Raw genomic sequence first — 23,851 nt, 5'->3', positions numbered from 1 at the left:
ATAAAAATAAAGCACTCCCCTGTAAGCATGCGCAGCTTTGCAGCCCTGCCAGCCCAAATATTTGGATTTTTCTGGTGGGGATGGAGAGTTTGGGGAGCTGGAGTGCGTGTTTGGCTTTGGCACAGGCTGGGATGTGCTCTGTGCCCTTCACCTCCATCCCTTTGCAGGGAATCGGCCCCAGGGAAGTGCTGGAGATGGTTTCTCCACGTTTGTTTTTTTCCATGGTGATGTTTAGGATTAACACCTTGAAGAAAACACCCCCTTCCTCCACTCCTTCCTCATCCTCTTCCCCGGCCAGCGCTCGTTCGCAAGTCATGAGGTCTATTCATCACCCCCTGTGTAAGCACTACGGGCAAATCCTGTATTAGCCACATGTGCAAGCTCTTTTTTGCCTCCTAAGGAAGTTACTTAACAAGTTTTTCTTATTTTATACTAAGTTTTTTTAGGAATCTCCCCCTATATCCTGTGACAGACGTGATCCGGCCCCGATCCCGCTGCGGTGACACACAGTCCTTGTGGGGTTGTGCCCTAAATCCCTGTGAAACACAAACTTCTGCACTGCCAGTGGCAGCTGATTTAATGCAAGGATGCCTTGCAATACCCTTAGAAATGGTTTTTTTCCTCATGGACACATTCCAATGCATGCACAGAAGAAATGTGCTTGCTATGGGCTGACTCCAGACAATACAAAAATGCTGTAGATACAGCAACTTAGACTTCCTCAATTAAACCACAGGTTGGCTGTATTTAGGTCAAGAGATTGGTCAGGAAATTAAGCTCATCCTTTTTTTTTTTTCTTTTATATATAATCTCATTGATACATCCTAACCACATCAAAACCTAAACCAATTCTCATCTGAGTGTTAAACCCTGTTCCTCCACGTTTCCCCTCAAAGGGGAAATAATCATGATAACAGTTGTGAGGTGACGAGTCTGAGGGAGAACTGAAATTGTGTCAAGAGGGGAGAGGATGGGGACAAATGTGGAGCACTCCCTGCAGCTGTGTGCTTTAACTGGATTTACATCCTCCTGCATCACAGGCACAGAGGAAACGGGTCCCCAGCTTTGTCCCTGACACTTCTTCTGCAGGGAAAGGTTATTTTTGCATGATGTCTTTAAAATGCTTCTCTCTCTTTACTCCTTGGTGTAAGGAGTGAAGATCTGAGTCAGCACATGTAAATACATGGGCCTGGCTCCTGGCATGGATTTTGGGTTGGGGAAGCTGTTTAAATTATCCACATAGAAATTTTACCTCCCCTTCCCACCCCTTTGCCCCCCACCAAGCCCTGAGGGCATCCGTGGTCCCACAGCTGGAATGTGCAAGGATCTCCAGAGGGAAATTCCACCAGCCAACCCCAGCCTGCAGAAAGGGGACTGTGCAATAAGGAAATTCGAAGGATTTGTTGTTTTTATCTCTTTTCATCTCTGAGTTTATTAAAGTGCAAATGTCAACCATGGAGACAGCTATCACATGCAGTGCAGTACACCGAGAAACACTTTCCACACCATAAATGGAAGGAAAAAGGCTTCGTTGTGATTATCTAATGCACAAAGGACAAAACTGAACCAGGGCTCTGTGCCCTTCCATAACAGAAAGTACTAAAGCCATGAACTGGAAAACAAAACCCTCTCCAGGCCCTCATTTGACAAAATAAGAAAATATCAAGAAGGATGGAGTGTTCATAGAGCTCAGGGTTTTGGGTTTTTTTCCTGAGCTTCATGTTATTGATACATTTGAAGGGATGCTTCTACTCAGAACTTTTTAAAGTTCAGTATCTTTTTTTTAAAAAAATCATAAATACATAATATTATAAATCATAAATACTCCTTAGAGTATGAATTTTAAAATTGCAGTGGACAAGTCCAGTTCACCTCTCTCACAAAGCTGAGGTTTGTCTGCCCAAAGATGCTGGGCCATGGACACCACAGATATCCTGGGATGCAGTTTTCCTTTGTGCTCTAAAAGAAAAAAAACCAAAACAAATGCATTGAAGTACAAACCACGTGGGTATAACATGATACAGAACACATGAACATGCTTTCAGCAACAAGAATAAATATTACCATGGCTACAGGATCTACTTCACAGCTTTGTGAGATGAGGATAAATAAACTATTTCCAAACTTGAAAAAAAAAAAAAATAATAAGCAGAGATGAGTCTTACAAATAAACTTTGATTTTTAAATTAAGGCAGCTTCAGCAGGAACTTCAAGGCTTTTGTTGAAAACAGACTTGTTATAACACCAAAAGTGTACTCGTGCTTGCAGGTAGAGCTCTGATTCACAGTCCAGTTCTCCTAATTTTGACGATTAAAACGGGCAAAGATCTGTGCATCGAATACCAGGTGTGCTCTCTGCAAAAGTCAGTGTTCCATCAGTAGGTGTAACGTGGGAACTCTGAGATCCAGTTTGTCTCTCAGGCATGGGAGTGAGGTACCTCTGGCTGAATCATTAACTCCATGGCCAGGAGGTAGACTGGGAGCTCAGAATTACAAGAAGCTGTTGGGTTTTTTTCATAAGTGAATGATGAAAAAGGGATATATAAGGGGAGGGCTAAGGAAGCCAAAGGAAAGCACTGAATGAAAAGTCCATACCAAAGTAAGACCTTAAGAAAGGTGACTCTAGTAAGGTACATCATATACCTGGAACAAAACCAGATCCTAAAACTTTCCAGGAAAGAAACAGCAGGAGCTCGAGCAGGGGTTGGTTTGGCTCATCCAGATGTGCGATTCTTCTTCCCTCTCTCCTCTCAGCTAATAAAAGGGTGAAGCCAAATAATTGCACAACAAATGGTACTTCAAGTATTTAGAAACATGGCCTGCATGTCTCAGCGGGGGGATTCTGCATGAGCTGGGGAAATTGTGCACCTCGTGAAACAGAGCTGCCACTTCCAGCAGTCCCGACGCACAGCGAAGGCACGAGTTCATGTCCTGCACACAGGTCCCTCTTCTCCTACAGGGGTGCACACTGACAGTAAAGAGCAGTGAAATGAAAAGGAGTAGACAGAAGGGTTATTTTGTTCAAACCTCATCTATTCCAACACGAACGCCGCTATAATCACACACAAAAATGCACACACATCACACACTAACCAGCCGGCTCACGTTTTTACAACACTGCCCGTATATTCCCCTGTGCTTGTACACACCTCATGAAATGCTAAACGGGACACACAGCTGAAGATGCATTTCTGACCTGTTAAAGGGAAAAATATATCCTGCTGCCTTCACCAGCTCCAGCTCCTGAAAATAAACCTGCCCCAAACCCCATCGTCACCAGGGCTTTGGCCAGAGTGGATGGAAGGGCAGAATTCTCACAGCTCCTGATGCCACTTCTCCTCCCATCCCTGGCCAAGGCCATGCTGAGCCTGATGGGGTCAGCTAAGCTACTCATGGGCTTTACCTAAAAGAGGGTGTAAAAATAGCTTCCCCTTTGTCCAGCTCCTCTCAGAGGCTGGGATTAGAGTGCGGTGGCAGTGTCCAGGGCACACTCCTGCCCTGCTGGAAGAAAAAAGCTGAGAGGCCAACGACAGGGGTGCCATCTATGTTTTATATATATGCATGTATGCATATATAATATTTACATATGTATAGCTTCCAACAAGAACAGCACAAGGTGTTTCTGAATTAACTCATCCAGGAGCTGGACTTTGCTGTTGGAGCCTATCTGAACTCTTTATCCTTTGCATTTTCTCTCTCCCCTCCCTCAGGCTGAGGCAACGTCTGGGTGAGTTTGTGGCTTGCAAAGCACAGCTGTCCAGTGGCTTCTGAAGAATTGCACTTGGAGTAATTCAAGTTTCTGTAGTTCAAATATTGTCTACCCTGCTTTTCCCGACGCTTGTGCATGTACCAGCATAACTCAAAAAGAGCTGACCACAGTGTGAAAGTTAAACTCTTCCTCTGGTAAATGTAACTGGAGGTCAGCAGCTCCTCTGCAGCTGGGAAACAGAACACAGCCTATTTGAAGGTAAAACAAATAATAAAAAGAAGTGAAAGTCCTCAAAGTGCAGCACGGATTTGGGTAAGGCTGTGATGGACTGTTCAATCTGCTGTGGTCACTGAGGAGGTGCTTCCACCAGTCCTGCTCCCTCCACTGCCTCTGCTGAGCCTGAGCAGGGAAGTTGCTTCATCTCTGTGTCTGCCCATATGGAAAGCTGAGTAACTCTGACTGCCTTCCAGGCAGGACTGGTTTTGCAGATCCACATAGCAGTTAATGTTTGCACGGGTCTGAGAAGATGCCAAGTGCCACAAGGGGCTTATTCTACAGCCTAGAAATCCCACCCACCTCCAGGAAGCAAATATTTCCTCCCAAGGGCATGTGCTGCTGCTTAGTACTATTAGTTCTGCTGGGTAGGAAATCCCAGAGGACAAGAGTCAATTTTAAAAAAGACATCAGTACATCTACCTGCTCCTGAGCCCCAGATTGTAACACACCAACCCCTTACCAAGAGGGCTACAGGGGCTTCCAGGATTTGGCAAGATGCTCAGCTGGGAGTGAAGATTTGAAAAGCCTTTAACGTTTCAAATACGTCACACATTGCTGTTTCCTGGATGGGAATTAATGCCTGTCCCTACAGCTGCTCCTGCTCCTTTCCAAAGGGGTTTCTCTCTATTGCCCAAAACCATTTAGAGCTCTTTGCTTGTGTCTCAGCCTTGATCCAAAAGCTGCTGAAGGGCTGGGTGCTGCTCACCTTTGACTCTGGGGTGGGGTTTGGGTTTTTTTTTTTTTGCATGCAGGAGTTTGGATTCTCCATCCAAACTCACACCACAGCACTGGGGACACAAATCACCTGGCAGCCACCAGGCACAGCACCAAAGCCATCCTCCACCCCAGAGTATTTATTTAAAAATCATAATATAATAAAAGGCTCATTACAAAACCTAGGAGCACTACAAATATTTCCAGTATTTCTTTTAAAAACAAAGCTGTTCTGCTGTGGGTTTATAGTCCAACCACTGCTGTGTTGGATTTAGTGTTCAAGAGCTTAACAACAAAACTGATTTTTTCTTTTTTTTTTTCTATTTTTTGGGAAGCTTTCTACTTTGTGCGGCTTCTGGAAAAACTGGAGCTGTAAAGTCACGTTAGTGAGGATCCAAGCACAATCTGTAACAAAAGTAAGGCAATTCTGTGGTTTTTTTTAAAAAAAAAGGGACTTCAAGCTGAAAAGGTCCATTTAACTGCCAGTAGATGGCAAAAATATCCCGTGTTTGTCTTACCTTAAATGATCAGTAAAAAAGGCTTAATGTGTTGTTCTCTTCCTTGCTTCTCATAGAAACTTGCAGAAAGTATAAATTAAAGTGCAACTGTACCAAAAAAAAAACCCCAAAACCCTAGGAAAAAACCTCAAGGGGTCATAAGAAGCTATCAAAAAGACAGATTACATTTTTTTTCAAGTTGAATGACTGCATACCTGGGACCAGCAAAAGTTCTTTACTTTGTTTCTTAAAACAGAACACAAAGGAAAAAAAAAAAACCAACCCAAAACAAACCCCCCCACTCAGGATTTTTTTGGCAAGGTTTTCATAAAGCATTTGTTCCTTGATTAGACTATTACTTCTTAATCAAGTAAATGGAATTAAACACCATGTCAAACCCAAGCAAGATGCCAACGCTGCCCATTAGATTAATCCTGTGTCATAAAAAATAATAACCCTTTCAAACAAAGAAGTCACACATGCAGTAGGGTTTACCCTCAGGTAACAAGAATTTAACATTAAAAATCCCCGCAGTTTGTCTTAAAAAATAAAATCCCATCCTTCAGATAGCCAGTAGCAAAGGAACAGTAAAATTCTGGGTTGGGATATCCCTGCCTGGTCAGCGGAGCGGCGAGGGTCACAGTCCAGTGGGCAGCAGCAGGACGGGAGAGCCCTTGGGCACGGGAAGTGAGTCTCCAGCAGCAGGGAAGGCAGATTTGGCAGTGATTTGAGGGAGGTGACAACAGGCAGAGCTTCCTAGGGGAAAGGTGAGAGGTGAGCACTCCGGAGCTGTGCGGTGCTGATGGCTCTTGATGGCTCAGTGATGATCCCAACCCTCAGGTGAAGCGCTGGGTTTTCAGGGGGGTGATCCGGATCCTGTCCCCTGCTCACCTGAACCCTGCTTGGGATTCAGCGCCTGGAGCCCGTGGTGAGGCAGGGGAGGGGGAGCAGGTTGGAGGGAGGTGGCGATTAAGGGCTGGAAAAAAGGCAATCTGCCTTCAGCTCCGAACGTGGCGAGCAGGTCAGTGCTGTCCGGAGCTCTCGGGAGGAAGTAAAGCACCTTAGGGACACTCCTCTGCAAAGACTGGACACGGGGAGGCCTCCCCATGGCAGGTTTGCAACAGGACCTTTGCACATCCCACCTTCCCTCCCCATCTCCAGCAGAGGGAAAAAGAGAGGGGAGGGAGGTCATATTGCACTCGAGCAGAAGCATCTAAGCAGCTGCTGCTTTGGGGACAAAAGAGTTAGAGAGGCCAGTACCTGGGTGTGAACACTGCAGAGCTGCTTCATCACCCTCCACTCCATTTCATGGAGCTCCTTGTCAACACCTTCCACCTGGCTCAGCCCATTCTGCCCCTGCTCTCCACAGCGATGGAGAGACATCAACCTCCCTGCAGGAAGCTCGGCTATGCTTCCATTAACTCAGGATGAACCAGGGGAAGGTGCTTTCCAAAAACTTGGTGATACATTTGTTACTTTACAGCCTCGACATTTCCCATGGGGTTCACTAGGTAAAAAAAAGGGTATTGGATACATTTCACCAGGCACAAGGAGAGAAACCAAGTTAATCTCCTCATTGCCTTGTCAGAGGGGAGGATGTTTTGGGTCTGGGCTTGGCTCTGTGCCATGGGCTGTGGGGTGGTCAGGAGAGGAGGAGGAAGAACAACGAAGCAAAAGGAACAAGGGGCGGACGAGCCGGCGCAGATCCTCACAGTGCACGGCGGGGCCGGTGCCATCAGCGGGCCAGGGCCATGATGAGGCTGGCACACATCTCGAAGAAGTCCATGGTGTGGCTGCCCAGGCGCGGGGGCACCGAGGGGATGCTGCCAACGAAGGAGCCGCTCAGGGAGCCCATCAGCGACTGGCACTCGGTGGCCGCAGCCGCGTCGATGCTCAGGCGCGGCCGGTGCAAGCCCGCGGCCGAGCAGGAGCGCTGGGGCGTGGAGGAGCCAGACCTCTGCTCCATCACCTCGTCTTGACAAGCCAAACAACAAAAAAAAAAAAAAAAAAAAGAAAGGAAAGAGAAAAAGTGGGATTAGTTTGGCAGCTGCAATGCGGGTGTGGTAAGGAAATGGGAACAGCGGCAAAGGCGAACGGCTTGAAAGGACTTCTACCAACTTGACACAGCCCCATAAGCGCTTCAAAATGCAGAGGATGGTTCTTAACCCTCCAGCCTTGCCCTTCTATGTGTCTCCATCTCCTACTCACCGTCGATGCTTTTGAAGTCCAGCAGATAGCTGCGGTTGTCCACCTGGTAGAGCTGCAGGCTCATCTTCACGTAGTTGCCGGTCACGGGGTTCTTGCGGCGCACCCGCAGGTGGTAGGCGTTCACCACCTGCAACGGGAAGCCTGCCCTCAGCAGGGAGATTCCAGGCAGCAACAGGAACACTTCTTTTCTTATTTTTTTTTAAATATGAGCAAGACATCTTCTGGGAAAAACAGCTTCTCAAAAGGACAATGCCTGTAAGCTTAAGCAAATGGCTTCATTTCCTCCTATCTTTAAATATTCTTCTTAAGGCTCTGATTCACCAGCTGCTGGCAGAGGAAGCTGCAGTGACCCATCTGCCAGGCACAAAACTGATGTTTGCTCCTCCCTCACCAGCAGCCATGGCCATATGAGCCAAAAAATCCACTCGTGGACCCACATAGGACAGCGTCCACGAAACCAGGGCAAGCTGGGCAGAGCAACCTCTTCCATCAGCACAGCTAAACCCAGTGTTTGTGGCTCACCCTTGAGCTGTGTATTTCCCCTTGCTGCCTCCCACCTGACAATCTGCTGCATCTCATTTACGATGAGATCTTTTCTCTGCACTATATTTATGAAGAAACTGCGTGGATGGGAGAGTTAATTCTGATGAAGAGTCACATCTGAAGTTATTCTTAGGGTGGGAAAGACTATTGTGAAACCTCCTTGTACAAAATAAGCTCCACTGCCCACACAAAGACGTTGGGTTGAGTTGGTTTGTGAGGCTGTACCAGAAGTACAGCAGATTTGTTCACTCTCTGCAAAACCATGTAGCAAACAAATGTCTGGCTAGTGTGGGCAAATGCACCTGGCCACGGTCCATCTCCTGGCTGGTGCAGGGAAATCGGGTTTCTGGAAGCTACTTGGCTTTCAAGACATAATAGTATCAAAAATAAAGCGGAGCCAGGAGGTTTTAGAAAAGCAGCACAGTGAAATTCACACAGTATAACCCTTGGGACCTGGAGGGAGGAGGGGAACTCCCCTGGTGATGAAGATCTGGGCTGAAATTCTCCTTACCTCACTCCCAATGCTCACATGACGCTGCTGCCACAAGTCAGGAGGCCACAAGTTAGGAGGGCTCACCTCAGGGCCTGCACCAGGATTTAGGGAGTCGGGCACAGCAGCAGAGATCCAGGGCTAACTTAGGGATTTATTATTCCAACTTTGAAAAAGACTGTGACTAAATGTTGCACAGCCCTGGAGAAATACCTGCAGTGAGTACTGTCAACTAAAACATCTGGGTTTAAATCAAGAAGCTGAGCCCTAAATTGAGGAAGCAATAAGTGTCTGAAAACACATCTGATCCACGAGCACTGCAGCATCTGAATCAAGGAGAAGGCCATCACACTCATGGTACAAATCCTGCTCTCAAGGCCCCCTGCCCCTCATCCATGCATCCTTCAGGACAATGCATACTGTGCCATTTCAGCATTTCAGTCCTGACAGGACCAGGCAGAAATAATGAGAGTTCCTCTGCTCAGGAGCACTCGAGATGACCTCGCAAGGAATTAGCCACTAAAATTAGAAATGTGAACAGCTCCTCTTAACCCTGCAGCTAAACGAGGCAGAATCATCTTTCCAGCCAAAGGCTCGGAGCACTCAGAAAGAAACCCCTTATTTCACGCCATAAACAAACACCACAGACACCGAAGCACAGCTGGCACCTTAATTCAGAGTTTGCATTAACAAGGAATAGCAAGAGATGATGGCAAGGTGGGGGCACTTATCTGGAAACAGGTGAGGCTGAAACCACGCTTACAAACCTCCCTGAGCTTACAGGGAAAAGGATGCTGGAAACCCACCCCAGAGCACCAGCACTCCCTACCTTCCACTCGAAGTCCAGCTGCTTCATAGCCCGGTACACCTCGGCCATAATGTCATAGGGTTTGCTCTGGCTGCGGATCCCCAGGTGCCACTTGGCCTTTTTGACAGTCAGGGGCTTTGGCTTGGTGGTGTTGAGGGCGTCCAAGGGACAGCGGGCTTTGGGGCTGTCGGCGATGAGCGGCGGCATCCGCTCGGGGTGCGGCTTCACGCCCGGAGGGATGTGCAGGGTGCTGTCGTCCATGAAGGAGCCGGTGGGGGGGCTGGAGGCCAGGTAGAACTCGCTGGCCTGGTTCATGATGCGGCGGTTGTCGATGACCAGGTGATAGGCCACGGCCAGCTGGTCCTGCGGGTCACCGCTGTACAGGCTGTTCATCACCTCCGACTCCGTGCACTCGAACTTCTCGCACACCTCCCGCACCGCGTCGTCGTCGATGACCGTGGCGTCGTAGGAAGGGTCCTCTGGGAACAGGTAACTGGGCAGCTCCTCCTTGAACCACTCGTGTTCCCTGGGCAAGGCAGAGGGGAGCACCGTGAGCTGTGTGCGAGGCAAGGTGGGGAAACCACGAGCGGCCAAGAATAAAGCCCAGCTGATGAACTGGGAGCAAAGCCCAGCCCGGTACTGGGACAGCGATGACACTCTGCACACCGGGCTTGGAAGTAAGACCTCAGCACGTCCAAGATTTTCACACTTTGGGATTCCCATGGGCCTGATGGAGATCAGAACATCCAAGCTACCCAGGTACCCAATTCCCACCGATTTACAATGAGGTGAATCTTACGTGTCTAAAACTCATACAGTGCCTTGTCTATAGGTTCTGTGTATTGACTGTAATCTCACCACATGTGCTGCTGCTCTAACATGTAATTAAATCCTCTAATCCTAAGGAATTAAGAAATTAAAAAGGAAGTTTGCATGGGTTTACTTGAAGGGTAAAGTTAAGGCTGTCCATTGAAAATGCATTAAAAACCTGAGAAGTCCTGGAAGTCCTAGTAATATTTATGTTTATGCTTAGCACACCAGCTAGATGGAATACATCCAATATTTACATATTAAATTAGAAATTCTTGGGTGTTTCCTCCTTTTCTATTGGATATACAGTAAGTACCATGATTACCCTCTTTATCTGGTACCCAGAGGGACGTGGTCTTGAAATAAAGTAATGAAAAAGGGCTGGTGGATATTAAGTTCTTAGGATTATTGGATGCTATAGCTGGTTTTGCTAAGTGCTGTTAAGAGATTTTTGAGGCTGTTTTATAATGGAATAAAATAGAATTTTAAATAGGTATAAAATATATATAAAATCCTCATCCTGCTCATCATCACCATCATCATCCAGCCAGCACAGAAGAGCGCAGGGCTGCTCCTTGAATCACTTGGGACAAAAACCATCTGGATTAGCTGACTACTCCTGAGAACCACCCTGCCCACCTGCCAGCAGGTGACCCTCAGGACAGTCACCAGGACACCAGAGACCCCCACAGGCAGCCAGCCCACTCCAGCCCACCTGATGTCCTTGATGGTGGCTCGCTTGAGGGGGTCCACCTGCAGCATGTGCATGAGCAGCGTGGCCACGGAGCGGTTGAGGTATTCTGGGATGTAAAACACCCCGCCACGGATCTTCTTGAACAGGGTGGGGACGTGCTCGTCGTCAAAAGGCAGAGTGCCACACAGGAGGGCGTAGAGGATGACACCACAGCTCCAGATGTCCACCTCTGGGCCAGCATAGAGCCTGCACGAGGGCAAGGACAGGAGAAATGTGTCACCACCATCCTCTCCTCTGTCAGGGTGCAGGTGGGGGGACCCCCCCCCCGCCAGCTCCACCAGGGGAAAAGCTCCAGCCCACAACAGGGATGCTCATGTGGTTCCCCTCAAACCAAATCTGCCTCAGCCAAAACTGCTCAGGGAAATGAATGGCAGAGCCAGCACTGGCTGCCCACACTCCTGTGTACAACCCTGCCTCCACCAAACTCTCCAAAAGGCCAAACCCAACATTTCCAAGAGCCCTGCCAGGCTGTTTGCTCCTCTGCCCCGAGGGCTCAGCCAGAAATTTCTGTTCACTGAATGAGGCAGATCAAACAGCAGCAGATACTCTGTCTCTGAGTGTTTATTTTTGGTCTGCTGGTATCTAAGTGCTCCTGCTTCTGACAAGCTGCCAAATGTGCTCTCTGCCACCACCAACCCAGGACACCCCAAATATACAGTTCTGCTGCTCCTTGTTTGGTGTGCTTATCTCTTTTTGCTACAACTGATGCTTCCCCAGAGATTTTGGGAGGCAACACTTCCCCTTGGGCTGTGAGGCCCTGCCAAAATACAGAGGTTGAAATGCAAACACAGAAGTCTCTTGGTGAAACCTCAGCATCCTGCACATGCTCCCCCTTAAAAGCATCACTGCAGACACATCAGCGTAGAAACCATGCTGGTCATGCACGTGGCCATTGTCTGAACACCCCCAAAACACTTGGTCTGCTTGTCCAAGGGTGAGGCTCTCCCTGCTGAGGCCAGGGACAGCAGCAAAGTCATTTTGGAAAGGCAGAGGATCAGCTGGATGCCCCCTGAGCCCTGCCTCCATGCCCAGCTCCCACAGATCAGAAGCCTGATTCTTTTGCTGATAACTGCACTGCCTGAGCAGTTTTTTGGACTTTTAAGTCCAAATGAGATGCACTTTCATGGCTCTGAAGCCTGAGCTGTCACACTCTACTGCTTCTGTGCTCTAGCAGGGAAGGCAGCAGGAGCCAGGAGTCAGCCCCCCCCTGCCCCACACACCCACCAGCAAGGCAGGGAGGGTGGATTGTGCCTGCCCCCCTCAAATGCAGCTCTCACACGCTGCTACAGTTCTGAGAAGAGGCCAGCTTGGCACATGGAGCAGGGGCATGAAACTCAGGCAGCCCTGAGACTGTAGGTGGGAGTGATGAGGGAGGGATGCAGCTGCAGCCAGTGAAAATGGGCAACATGGGGGCTCAGTTTTGGTTTTCCTGCTTACTTTTGTTGCTACTAAGCTGCACTGCCTGTACCCTTGGAGCACTCGGACTAAATCCTTCTTGCTGGTCTGCCATGTGCCTTGTCTCCTACACAAACTGAAAAACATGTGTCTGGCCTTCACTGAAATGGAAATACTATGACTATTTTCTTGGAATCCCAGTAGTTTCTGGCTTTGTCCCCTTCTTGTCAATGAGGATTTACTTCATTTCACACACAGAGCTGTAGCCACAACAGGGTTTTTGGATGTTAGTCTAATTCCTAGGATGCTCTGCCAACACTTGCTCTGGTGTAAACAAGGATAAAATAACCATAATCACAGCAAACACATCCTGAACAAAATGTTCTATTTAAAAGCTACGCTTATAGGCAAAAAGACATTGGATTAGGAAAAATAAAGGAAGATTCAAAAAAAAAGGGGGCAGATAATGAGATAGGAAGTTTGAAGGACCATATAGAGGACCGAAAATTTGAAAACCTATATTTGCAATCCTTGCTAAGCTATTACAGAGAGAATTAGGGAAAAATGTACTTTCTATGTAATTTCTGTTCCTGACAGTAAAATATAGGAGGCAACACTTCTGTATCAACACGTGGAAGTCCAGTCCAACCTTGTGGAGTGTGTTCAACACTCCATGTGCTGTACAGATGTTTCATGCTGAGAGATGCAACCACACAGGAGGTTTGTCAATTCAACGAATCAGTTCAAAATAAAGCTCTGAATGTTGAACCTACTGCCATAGCCAAAACCCCAAGCCTAAGGAACCAGAAGACAAGTATTTTCAGTACAAGTGTTGTGAAGTGATTAAAGATCTTCCTGGTCCTTTTGTTAGTGAATGGTTTTCCTCATTAACACTGTGTTTTATATTGCAGGTGGGCAGGAGAGGAGGGGGTGGCCTGGAAAAGCCTTTCCACCTGGAACCTCACTATTTGCATCCAAAGAGTCATTTTCACCCTCTTTAATTAGCAATATAAACAGTCAACATCTGGTATTAATAATTCTTCCAATGTAAACACCTGTAGCAAAACACGGTTTGCTATTACAGCTACTGAGAAGTAAAATAACCAAGAAAACCTTCAGATCTTTGCCAACAGATTCACCCAAACATAAAATCCAGGTTGGAAGGATGCAGTTGCTTTTACTAGATGTGCAAAGCTGTTTCCAATACTAAGAACAAATTTAAAGCCCATGTGCTCACATAGAGTCTGATTAGAAATGGAATGTGTTACCTTCCAGAGATGACTTCAGGGGCTGCATAATTTGGGGAGCCACAGCTGGTGCGTAGAAATTCACCATCTGACATCATGTTGGACAGTCCTACAAAGAAAATGTTTATTACATACTGATTTTTGATTTGAAAGTCCAGCCATGGACTCTTCTGTGTCACACAGAGGAGAGGCAGGCAAGTGGAGTGGGATATTTGGAAGAGAACTGTTGATATAATTTAGATAGACCCCTCTGAGCTGATTTGAAAATTATTATTGTTGTTGTTATTATTATTGTTGTTGGGTTTTTTGTTGTTTGGTTGGGTTTTTTTCATACCCAACCAAGAAATATTCACTCCTGGCTAATTTTGCTCCTCCAAGTTGCAAATCCCAGAGCATGGAAGAAAAGAAACATAATTCATCCCAGAGCTCTTACTCCACATGGGAATTGGGTGGGGCTGTGACATGAGTAAGTCTTCAGAAGGATTTACATTGCTAGAAAGGACTCACCAGGACAGACTTGGTAGCCCGGGTATTTTAATGGATTTCAATCCATAATGCCACTTAAAGACTCCTGTTACTGCTTGTTGTAAAATGAACTGAGGCCAAGAGCACATGGCCAAACAGAGGGAGAACATGCACCAAAATAAACACACACAGCCAGCTCACCCCAAATTAGCTGCACCGAGTCTGCCTCAAAAATAAATGAGGTAAATTTTACGTCGGGTGATTACACTAAAACACAGCAGAGATTTACAAATTACTTCGCTGCTCCATTCTCAGTGCCAGCACAGAAGCAGCCTGCAACAAATAATCCCTGCTGCTGCAGGAAGGGCAGTGTCTGTAAGTGTGGGCTTTCCAGCTGGTGGTGGCTGGGGCAGCAGGCTCTGGGTTTTGCAGGGCGGCTCCACGGCCACGCTCCAGCGGCGCTGGCTGCGCCTCTGGAATGCTGCTGGGGTCACGTACCAAAATCAGCTATCTTTGCATTCATGTGTGCATCCAGCAGCACGTTCTCTGGCTTCAGGTCCCTGTGCACAACCATGTGCCTGTGGCAGTAATCCACCGCAGAGAGGATCTGCTGGAAAAGGCGTCGAGCTTCTGCCTCCTCCACCTGTGGGAACAGCAAAGAGAACAGCCCTGCAGGGTGGTGTGCATGCAGAGCTGGCGAGGGAAGGTTTGACTTAGCAAGGAGCTAAAAGCTTGCAGGGTGCAGAGAGAAGATCCCAGTGTGCCTGCAACCAGAAGCAGCAAATAAAGCAGATTTCTCACCCTTGCATTTAAAATGCGCCAGTGTTTGCAAATGATGCAGCCCAGAGATGAAAGGTGAGACCTCAATTCAGCTGAGCTGTCGACAAGTATTTAAAGGTGGCACCTATCAGACAATGGCCTGCTGTCCCAGTGGGACTGGTACAGATCCAGAATGGACAAAACACCACAGAGGATGTTGCTGGGAGCAATTCCTCATGGACTTCCTCTGGAAGCAACAGGTGAAGCTGGAATACTGTGGTGATTTTAATTACCTGTATAGCTGTAAGGCTGTATGAGCCATATTAGAGAAACTATATTTAAAATTACTATTTTTAGTGACGAATTCCAAAAGTCTCTCTTCATGAAAAACTGAGTTTATAAATGCAGAGGGTCAGAAAGGATCCAAATTAGTCTCTGAAAAGATCTAGATGGCTAAAATGTGTGAGAAATCAGAACATAGAAAAGAAAATTGAGTCAGCTCCATCGACCATGGCACTACTCTAACACAATTTACTGTAAATGTATTGATTTTGTAGCACAGAGAGGGAACATGTGATGGGCTGATCCTTCACCTGAACCCTTATTCTGGATGTCCACTTTGGCCCATTTTGACCTCCTTGCCTGCAACTCCTCCATGGGGCAGACATCAGTGATTTTCTTTGTAACCAAAATCTCCCATTTCACAGGCTCAACCCACACCTCAGGTGATCTATACCCAGAGGGACTGCTGGCATTTGACAATGTTGCTCAGATAAGCCACATCCTTGAAAAGTCTTCAAAGAACCTGATGTGGAGCCAAGGGGGGGTCTGGGAGAGTTGAATGACTGGGGCAGAGCCCACACTGAGTGGTCTTCCCCTCCCATACCATAAATCTGCTGCCGAAACATGGGGCTTTTGACAGGCCACCCATCACTAAAAATCACAAAAATAAGCCAGTCTTCCAAATATTTGCCCTAAGCAACACATTACCTTGGATATTTTGGTTTGGGGATATGCCTGAGAACGTTGCTAAAAGTCACACACAAGTTTCGTGCGAGCCAAGACGAGACACCCCAGATGGGGTTGCTGTGAAGCAACTTCTATTTTGGGCCTTAACCTTAACTGTGCTCCCTTGAGCAGTCATTTTGCTCCTGAACACCATCCTCTTCCCACACAAGTGTCTGGGCTGACTTGGGACTGGCACTTACACGTCCGTGCTTACAGATGTAATCAAACAGTTCCCCGCCGGACACGTACTCCATGACCATGAAGAAGTCTGTTGGTGTGCTGATGACCTGGTACCTTCAAAAAACACAAGCAGATTTAGAAAAAAAAAACCTAATTAAGAACAGGGCAAGGCTTTTAAACAGATTGTTAACTCCACATCAGTGCTACAAACAAAAATTTGTTTGGATCTTGCATTTGTAACTGCTTTCCACTTCTGAAAAGCTGTCTCTTGTTTCCAGTATAATCTTTCACTTGTCTGTGAAAGGACCTCTCTTCCAGACCTGTGATCTTCCTTCAGCCTATTAAATAATCCTCTGAAATATCTGCCAGGCAATCTTATCACATTTAGGACTGCCCTGACTTTCAAATTTCCATTTTGGGTAAAATCTGCAACAACAGCTTAGAAATGAATGCTTGGTTAGCTGAGGGCAAGGAGAGGATCCATCTGGTTTCCCTCAGTCAAGAAAAAAGAAGATGAAGAACTCTAGGCACTAGAGAGAGCTTCTTCTGGATAGGTATAGAAACAAAAAGGATGCCACTCCCTCCAAAATTATTTTTCAAATATTAAAACCCTCTGTGTTCTAGAATGGGGAGAAAAAAACCCCAGAGTATCACCTTCAACTTGCAGATTTATTCTCCATTTTCTTTCAAAATGATCCCTGACTGCTGCAAAGGCATTTCAGTGTCCCAGCTGGAATAAACTGCCAGTGATCAGCTGAGGTCAATGCAGCCCCAGGAACTCACAGCAGCACCAGCTGGGACCTCCCTCACTTTTATTACAGATTCATTGTTTTGTTGTTGTTTGCTTCTTCTTTTTTTTTTTTTTTTTTCCTTTCTTTTGCAGATGAATTTCTTGAATTTTTACAGCTGGGTTGTAATTTGAAACAAAGAGATTTCAGCAATTTTCAGAGGTTGGCAAGGGAACATGGGATAGTCCCATAAAGACCAATAGCATCAACCTCAATTTTCTGAAGAGCTTTGAACCCAGACATCGAAGTTACAGTTAATTGCCCCAATATTTCTTTTACATACATTTAAAAACTTATTGAAAGAGGTTTGTGTGCCCCAGTCTTCTCACATCTTTATCACAGTATTTCATGAGTGCAACATGTACCATAGGACACAGGTATTGTCAAACTGGATTTAATTTTAATTGCTTTGACAAATGTGTGAACAGGATTTGACTTGCAGGATGCTGGGCACACAGCTGAGGAGCCTTGCTGGTGCTTTTTTCATGAAATAATACCAATCTGTTCTCCAATAAATCCATGGAACTGTGAAGTTACTCTAAAGTCAACAGCTGCTGCATGGTTAGTTATTTAACTGGAGAGAGAATTTGTTTTCCCTTGCCTCTAAGTCCCAGGTATTTGCTATATCTCATGCCAGCTTTAAGGCTGACCTAAATGTCAACTTACCCTTGCAGTTACCATTCAACAGCTTTCTTTTATAGGAATGCCAAAGATATTATCGAGTGCCTCATTAATGTGGGCTGGCTGCACAAACTGGGGATTGAGCAGGAATCCCAGAGGCTGCAGTGCAGGTGCTGATTTACGACCCAAACTCAGTTTCATCAAAGTGGCAACTTTGAAAACTTATGTCTGAATAATAAATTTCAAAAAAAAAAATGTTCTTTTAAGCTCTGGATAATCAGTGCATTAAAACATAAATCCTATTGACTGGAGGCCAAGGTTTCACTCTCAGAGCCTGACCATGCTGCAATTCATGGAATCACAGAACGGTTTGGGTTGGATGGGACATTAAAGCCCATCCAGTTCCACCCCCTGCCATGGACAGGGACACCTTCCACTATCCCAGGTTGCTCCAAGCCCCATCCACCCTGGCCTGGGACACTTCCAAGGATGGGGAAGCCACAGCTTCTCTGGGCAACCTGTGCCAGTGGATGTTCCAACACAAAAAATCTTGGCTAAACACATTTTTTACTGCTCTAATCCATCTCCTGCAACCCAGTTAAGTGTGTATGAGAGGTCTTTGTGCACAGAGGAGCAGCTGAACACGTGGCAGGGAGGGTACTCACAGTTTGATAATGTGAGGGTGCCGGAAGAGTTTCAGGTTTTGAATTTCTCGTTTGATCTTCCCCACCACATCCAGGCTGCGGATTTTCTGCCTGTTCAGTATTTTTACTGCTACTTTGTGCCCCGTCAGCTGGTGTTCACCAACTATTAGAGAGACAGAGAGAGAGAGAGAGCATTGCAAAGTCACTAAACAGTGCAGCAGGATTCACTCAAGCAGTGTAGGACACTATAAGCAAAAAGCCACTTCTGAAGGGAAAAAAGCAAAAGATGGGGGTGTGAAATATTTTTAAATTTTTTTCTCTTCACTGTTTTCCCAGAGGAGTCATAGAGGCAGAAGAGAGGGGACTTATCTGCCAAAACCACTCCACTAAATAAAACAAAGTGAGTTGCTGGAGGAGGTCATACCCCAAGCTAATTTGCAAGGATTTATAGCATGTAAAAACTAGATTAATCAGAAACAGATATATTTAAATGGCAGAGGAGAATCTCCACCATAACACACTGGTTGACAAAATTCCCCATAAATCCAGTCTTAAAACTGGACCATCACACTTCTTTTTTTAAAAAATGGTATAAGGATCTTCCCTGCCCAAAATAGGACTGCAGGATTTGCATTACTAAAATGGATGTCTATTTATACTCCCTCCAGCGTGCTTCTTGCTTTGATGACAAGCAGCAGGAACACTGCTGGACTGCAGGAGCAAATTCTGCTTTTAGCAAAGATACAAACTTCAATACAAGGTGTTTTTTTTAAATGCACTTGGTGCATTGAGATGCTGATGTTTGTCTCCTGTGCTCAGGGAAAAACCCATAACCACAAACTGGGAGCAGCCCCACTGCCACTGGGGGAATTGCACTTAATGATGTGAAACGAATCCAGCGTGGGGCTCCATTTGTTATCAATAAACAGACCACGCAAAAAATAAAAAGCTCCCAGGAAGCAAGATTTGTATTGAAGTTGAGAGCAGAAACTGCTTGAAAATGGGGTGTTTATATCCAAAAATGGTTCTCAGACCATGAGCTGCCCCTTCTCAGCGTTTCCTAATGGGATATTCAACAGGGTGACACACGGATGGGTTCCTAAAGCCTGCACAGGAAAACCTGCTTGCATTAAATATTTGGGCTCTCTAATTAGGAACGTCGCCCTTCCAGTACTAACACACGGTGCAAGGAGTTAATTACTGCGAGCAAACCCTGTTATTACATTATTAGAGCCTGTAATTTGGGCAGCCCTAATGAGCTGATCAGAAGCACCCAGGGTAAGCAGGAGGCGTGAGAAGGGCAGGGCAGCAGCACTCAGGGCACGCCAGGTCACTATTATTAGCCACCAGATAAGACCTGCCAGAGATTCTTTCCTCAATAAGAGCATCCTAAAAATAAAACACTTTACTGCCCTTGAAAATTAAAGCACCACTTTGCATGTCCATTTTATTCCTCGTAATACTCAAAACTACTGGATGATGGAATGAAAATAAACTCAGCTTTGCAGCAGAGATGCAATTTAGGGATTAACTGAGGGCAGGAGGAGGCAGATAATTCCCCTTGTGCAGTGCAAGGAGAGTGCTGTAAATCATCCCGGGAGGCATTTTCCCTGGTGAATCCTTGGGGAGAGGAGAGCAGGGCAGTGCTGCAGGGAGGTAAAGCGAAGTTTTTTCATTGAACTAGGAGTGATTTCTGCCACCCTTTGTTTCAGGACAACACTTTCTGGCCTTGCCTCAGCATATGCTTTGAAAAATTTTTATTATACACTTGGGGGGGAAAAAAAGGCCATGCCCAGAATGAATAATTATTGTTTTTAATACTGTTGCCAAATAGTTCATCCCCTTTCCCATCCGTGACAAACAATGTGTAACTCTGCAAAGGTTTCCTAGCACAAACACATTAATAATTAAAAATAAACAGCCTATTTTGTAATCCATCTTCTGCTTACAGTAAGCATTAGATACAGAGATATTATTGTTTCTGTCCCCAGTGACTTGTTAAGCCTCCTTGAACTCAGTGAGAGAGAGACAAAGAGGGAACAAAATTTTATATGTGGTGGGAGACTTTTAAGCCTTTGAGGGCTCTCTGTAGCTGCAGGCATTTTGACATGGGCAGTAAGGACAACCCTCCCTCTGCTCACAGAGTCACCATCTCTGACCCCCCAGGATCATCCCAGAAGTGAGGGGCAGGTCCCACGTCTCCCATAGGTATGGACGAGGATCCTCACCCCAAGGGTGGGCAGTGGTGGCCTTGCCTGGTGGTGAGGACACCTCCTCCTTCCTTCTCAGGTTAAAAAAGTAGAAAGGAGACACTTCTCATTTACTTACTTTTATAAAAGGAAAAAAAAAAATGAGGAAGAATAATGATTCTAGCACCCTGAGCACAGATAACAATTAAAACCCCGTGACAGCATGGGTTTTTTACCTCACTTTCTTTATCCTACCAGCTCAGGCAGCACAAGCAGTTAAGACTTTTGCAAATGCTTCAGGGCAATGTAGAAGCTTATGGAGGGGAGAGGAAACTCCTTTCCTATCAGCTCTGCTGGCCCTTATCTCAGCCCAAAGTTAAAAATGAAATCCATCCAAAGCATATATTTAGCAATGCTGTATTAAAGCTGCCCCGGCGGCACTCGCCTTTCCCTCTCCTTCATCTGCTCAGTCTCCTTTGGTTCCTCCTCCCTCTGACACAAAGTTTGCCTTTCAGCAGCAATGCCACAGTGCCTGGGAAAAATGGGATCTGATCCCGACTGGAGCCTGTGGAGGTGCCACCACAACCAACATAAACACAACCCAAGCACTGAGGGACCACAGATCGGTCACTTTGGTGGGAAAGAAGCCACCAAGGCCCCCAGGGATGCCATGGGTGGCATCACACGGAAAAAAATATTGGGGTTACTCTGCTGGATTTTGACTGAAGCTCTCCAGGCTGCACCCACTGTGAACCTAGCTGTGTGAGGGCTGTGGTCACAGGAGAGCTTTTGGGGACCCACAGGGTGGGACATGCCCATGGAAAACACAATCTGTCTAATCTGTTCTTACCAGCCCTCAGGGAAGAACATGCCACCTCCTTCCTCCAAGGCTCTGCTAAACTCCAAATCCAAGATCTTCTCCACAGTTCTATTTCCGCAAATTATTCTTACCTTTGGCCTGGGGGACAGGGAAAATAACTATATTTGGTAAAAATGCTGTGTGGTAACTTCAAGCCTTTGACATGACACCTCCTATCCATCTACCACATCAGCTCCTGCCACCTTCCTCTCTTCCAACAGATGCTGTGTCCTCATCACCATTTCCAGATGGGATTTCAGCACTATCACCAAAATCCTGCCCTCATCTGCCAACCTATTTGCTCCCCTCTGCGCCTCGTGTGTACTTTCTGCAAATGAGATCAAGAAACTGAATGGGCTTAGAATAAAACAGTTTCTTGCAGTGTTCAGCCACTTTTTAGGAAGATCAGTTCTCTGATGACCCAGCGACTCAGGGACTTTTTCTGTCATGTCTCTGGCTTCTGGTGGCTCAAAATGACTACTCAGCTCCAGCCATGAGTTCAAGCTCTGCTTCGTGCCCCATGTCACTAAATCCTCCCTTTCATTGCCATTTTCTTATTTCCTTAATAACAATAATCCTGAGCAACTGTAAATTACAATTTCTTAACTTTGAGGAGTAAGGCAGGGAAAAGTGCCAAAACCAAAGCTTTGTGCAAAGCAGAGTTTGAAGAAAACACATCAGCAACAAGAAATGTCACTGATGGCACCTGACTTCTCCCTGGAAAAGCAATTATTGTACCCAACACACCATGCTTGAATCAACTGACAAAAACCTCTTTACTTTTCTCAAGTGAATACAAGTTCAATTTGATTAAAATGCTGTAATTCTTTATAAATGGGAGATTCCATTTCTTCATTCCAGGTCCCAGTCTCAAGAACAAACTTCAACCTGTCAGTTGTAGGCAAAATATTAAGGAAAAAAAAAACATATAAAGGTACTAGTCATCTATAAAGGATTTTTGAGCTAGGAAACCTCTTTTATGTTTTTTGAAATACTTCTTTGGAAAATGTCCATTTTTACCAAAGTCAGGTCATAGGTGGGGCAGGGGGTATTTGTGCTAGTTAAGGAAAAAACCACTATTGTTGGAAGGTTTAAATTGGTCTGCAAGGAAAAAAGACCCTGCCTTTAGAGCAGTTTTTGAGGCCTGCTAGTATACATGAGTGATTTAAATGCTCCTTACTGTTAGAAGTATTTATTCTGATAATTCTTTAGACAGTAAATTTGTGGTTTGGGATTAAACACAGCAATATATTTTTAGGGGCGTGATTAATGGTCACAGGTGGACTTTGCTGCAGTGGTTGTGGTGGTTTCCTTCATCTGCTGTCAATTTGGGTTTATTTTAAAACTCCAGGTGCTGAGGCCAGGCACAGCACCCCTTTGCCTGGCCACATCCTAGTGGGGTGGGGCAGCTGCTCCCCCAGCTCAAGCTAAACCTATTTCCTACTGGTAAACACAGCTAACACACTGAATTTTGTTGGGTTTTTTTGTTTTTTAGTATCTTGTTTAAAAAATGAAATTTCCATGTAATGGCAGAATTCACAGGGAAAAGAAATACAAATATTTGCAAACCTCACAGCCAGGTAAAGCAAAGCTGGTGCCTTCAGGATGCCAGTTGGCTGCTCTGGCATGACTGGCCAAGGAATCCCTGTCTGGAACCCCAATCTGACACAATCTCCCCCATGCTGCAATCCTGGAACAATTTGGGTTGGAGGAGACCTTAAAGCTCATCCCATTCCACCCCCTGCCATGGACAGGGACACTTTCCACTATCCCAGGTTGCTCCAAGCTCCATCCAACCTGGCCACGGACACTTCCAGGGATGGGGCAGCCACAGCTTCTCTGGGCAACTTGTGCCAGGGCCTCCCACCCTCACAGGGAAGGATTTTCTTCCCAATATCCCATCTAACCCTGCCCTGTGTCAGTGTGAAGCCATTCCCCCTCGTCCCACCACTCCACGCCCTGCCAAAAGTCTCTCTCCAGCTCTCTTGCAGCCCCTTTAGGCACTGGAAGGTGCTCTAATGTCGCTTTGGAGCCCTCCCTTCCCCAGGTGAAGCCGCAGCTCGCTCCTCCCTGCCCGCCCCGGCCCCTCCATCCCCGCGGGAGCCGCTGCGGGGCTGCGGGGCGCGCTCGGCTCCGCGGGGCGATGCTCGGAGGGGCGGCAGCGCGAAGCCCCTTCGCTCCCGGCTCCAGGAGCCGCCCGGAGCACCTGCCGCCCCTCGGGAAGGGAAGGGGCGAGGAGCGCAGCCCCGCACCGAGGGGCAGGATGCGGTGCGCGCCTCAGCCTCCCCATCGCCTCTCTGCGAGCGCGGGAGCAAAGTTTTGGTGGGTCCGGGGGCTGTGGCAGCCCAGACCACCGAGGGGCAAGCGCCGCATCTCCCACCAGCCGCCCGCCACCGCCGCATCCCCGCCGCGGGCAGCGGCCGCCTCCCCGCCCGTGTGCCCCGGACACGGCTCCGCCAGCCGCTCTCATCCCCCGGGGATGCTGAGAGGAGCCGCCGAGGGAGCGGCAGCGGAGGGAAGGGAGGGGATGCCGGCGCGGAGGCCGCGGGAGCGGGAGGAGGGAGGCGGCGGCGAGGGGCGCACCCGGCCCGGCCCGGCCCCGCCCGCGGCCACGGTACTCAGCTCTTGACTTTGCCGAAGGTGCCGACCCCCAGCGTGTCCCCCAGCACGTAGTGGCCGATCTTCACCCGCCCATCGTGCTTCTGCTTCTCGGCCATGTTCGCCCCCCGCCGCCGGACCACAATGCACAGGGCCGGGCCGGCGGGGCGGGGAGCGGAGGGAGCGGAGGGAGCGGAGGGAGCGGAGGGAGCGGAGGGAGCGGGCCCGGCCGCCGAGGGGCGGGGAGCGGGAGCGGCGCCCGCCGCCGCCAGGTGGGGACCGGCGGGGTG

The 23,851-nt window shown here is 47.3% G+C and overlaps 1 protein-coding gene across 4 annotated transcripts; it reads right to left on the bottom strand.

The window, feature by feature from the left end:
- Positions 1-1,399: 1,399 nt before the first annotated feature.
- Positions 1,400-23,787, bottom strand: PRKAA2 (protein kinase AMP-activated catalytic subunit alpha 2). 4 transcript variants are annotated; one of them, XM_032117957.1, is made up of 10 exons: positions 23,587-23,787; positions 17,937-18,078; positions 15,883-15,976; positions 14,414-14,558; positions 13,472-13,559; positions 10,770-10,994; positions 9,266-9,770; positions 7,404-7,530; positions 6,908-7,169; positions 1,400-5,951 (listed from the first exon to the last, which is right to left on the bottom strand). In XM_032117957.1, the coding sequence occupies exons 1-9, from the start codon at positions 23,678-23,680 to the stop codon at positions 6,931-6,933; spliced, it is 1,659 nt and encodes a 552-aa protein (XP_031973848.1). In that variant the 5' UTR covers positions 23,681-23,787; the 3' UTR covers positions 1,400-5,951; positions 6,908-6,930. The 4 variants fall into 4 exon arrangements, with proteins under 4 accessions (XP_031973848.1, XP_031973847.1, XP_031973849.1 ...); XM_032117956.1 differs by having other exon boundaries at positions 1,400-7,169; XM_032117958.1 differs by lacking the exon at positions 23,587-23,787 and adding an exon at positions 22,533-22,772 and having other exon boundaries at positions 1,400-7,169.
- Between the last annotated feature and the right edge of the window lie 64 nt (positions 23,788-23,851).

The sequence above is a fragment of the Corvus moneduloides genome, chromosome 9 (genome assembly GCF_009650955.1).
Source record: "Corvus moneduloides isolate bCorMon1 chromosome 9, bCorMon1.pri, whole genome shotgun sequence".
Taxonomy (NCBI): domain Eukaryota; kingdom Metazoa; phylum Chordata; class Aves; order Passeriformes; family Corvidae; genus Corvus; species Corvus moneduloides.
Note: the sequence above shows the minus strand (reverse complement) of the source record. Positions and strands in the feature narration are given on the sequence as shown.

What these genes read in the sequence shown, in the direction of transcription:
- PRKAA2 (XM_032117956.1), bottom strand. Translation starts at nt 23,680, where the DNA reads ATGGCCGAGAAGCAGAAGCACGATGGGCGGGTGAAGATCGGCCACTAC. An exon ending in TGCAAAGATAGCTGATTTTG is followed by an intron (nt 13,560 to 14,413) that starts GTACGTGACCCC and finishes TTTTCTTTGTAG; the next exon opens with GACTGTCCAACATGATGTCA. An exon ending in AGCTGGACTTCGAGTGGAAG is followed by an intron (nt 7,531 to 9,265) that starts GTAGGGAGTGCT and finishes TTCCCGTTGCAG; the next exon opens with GTGGTGAACGCCTACCACCT.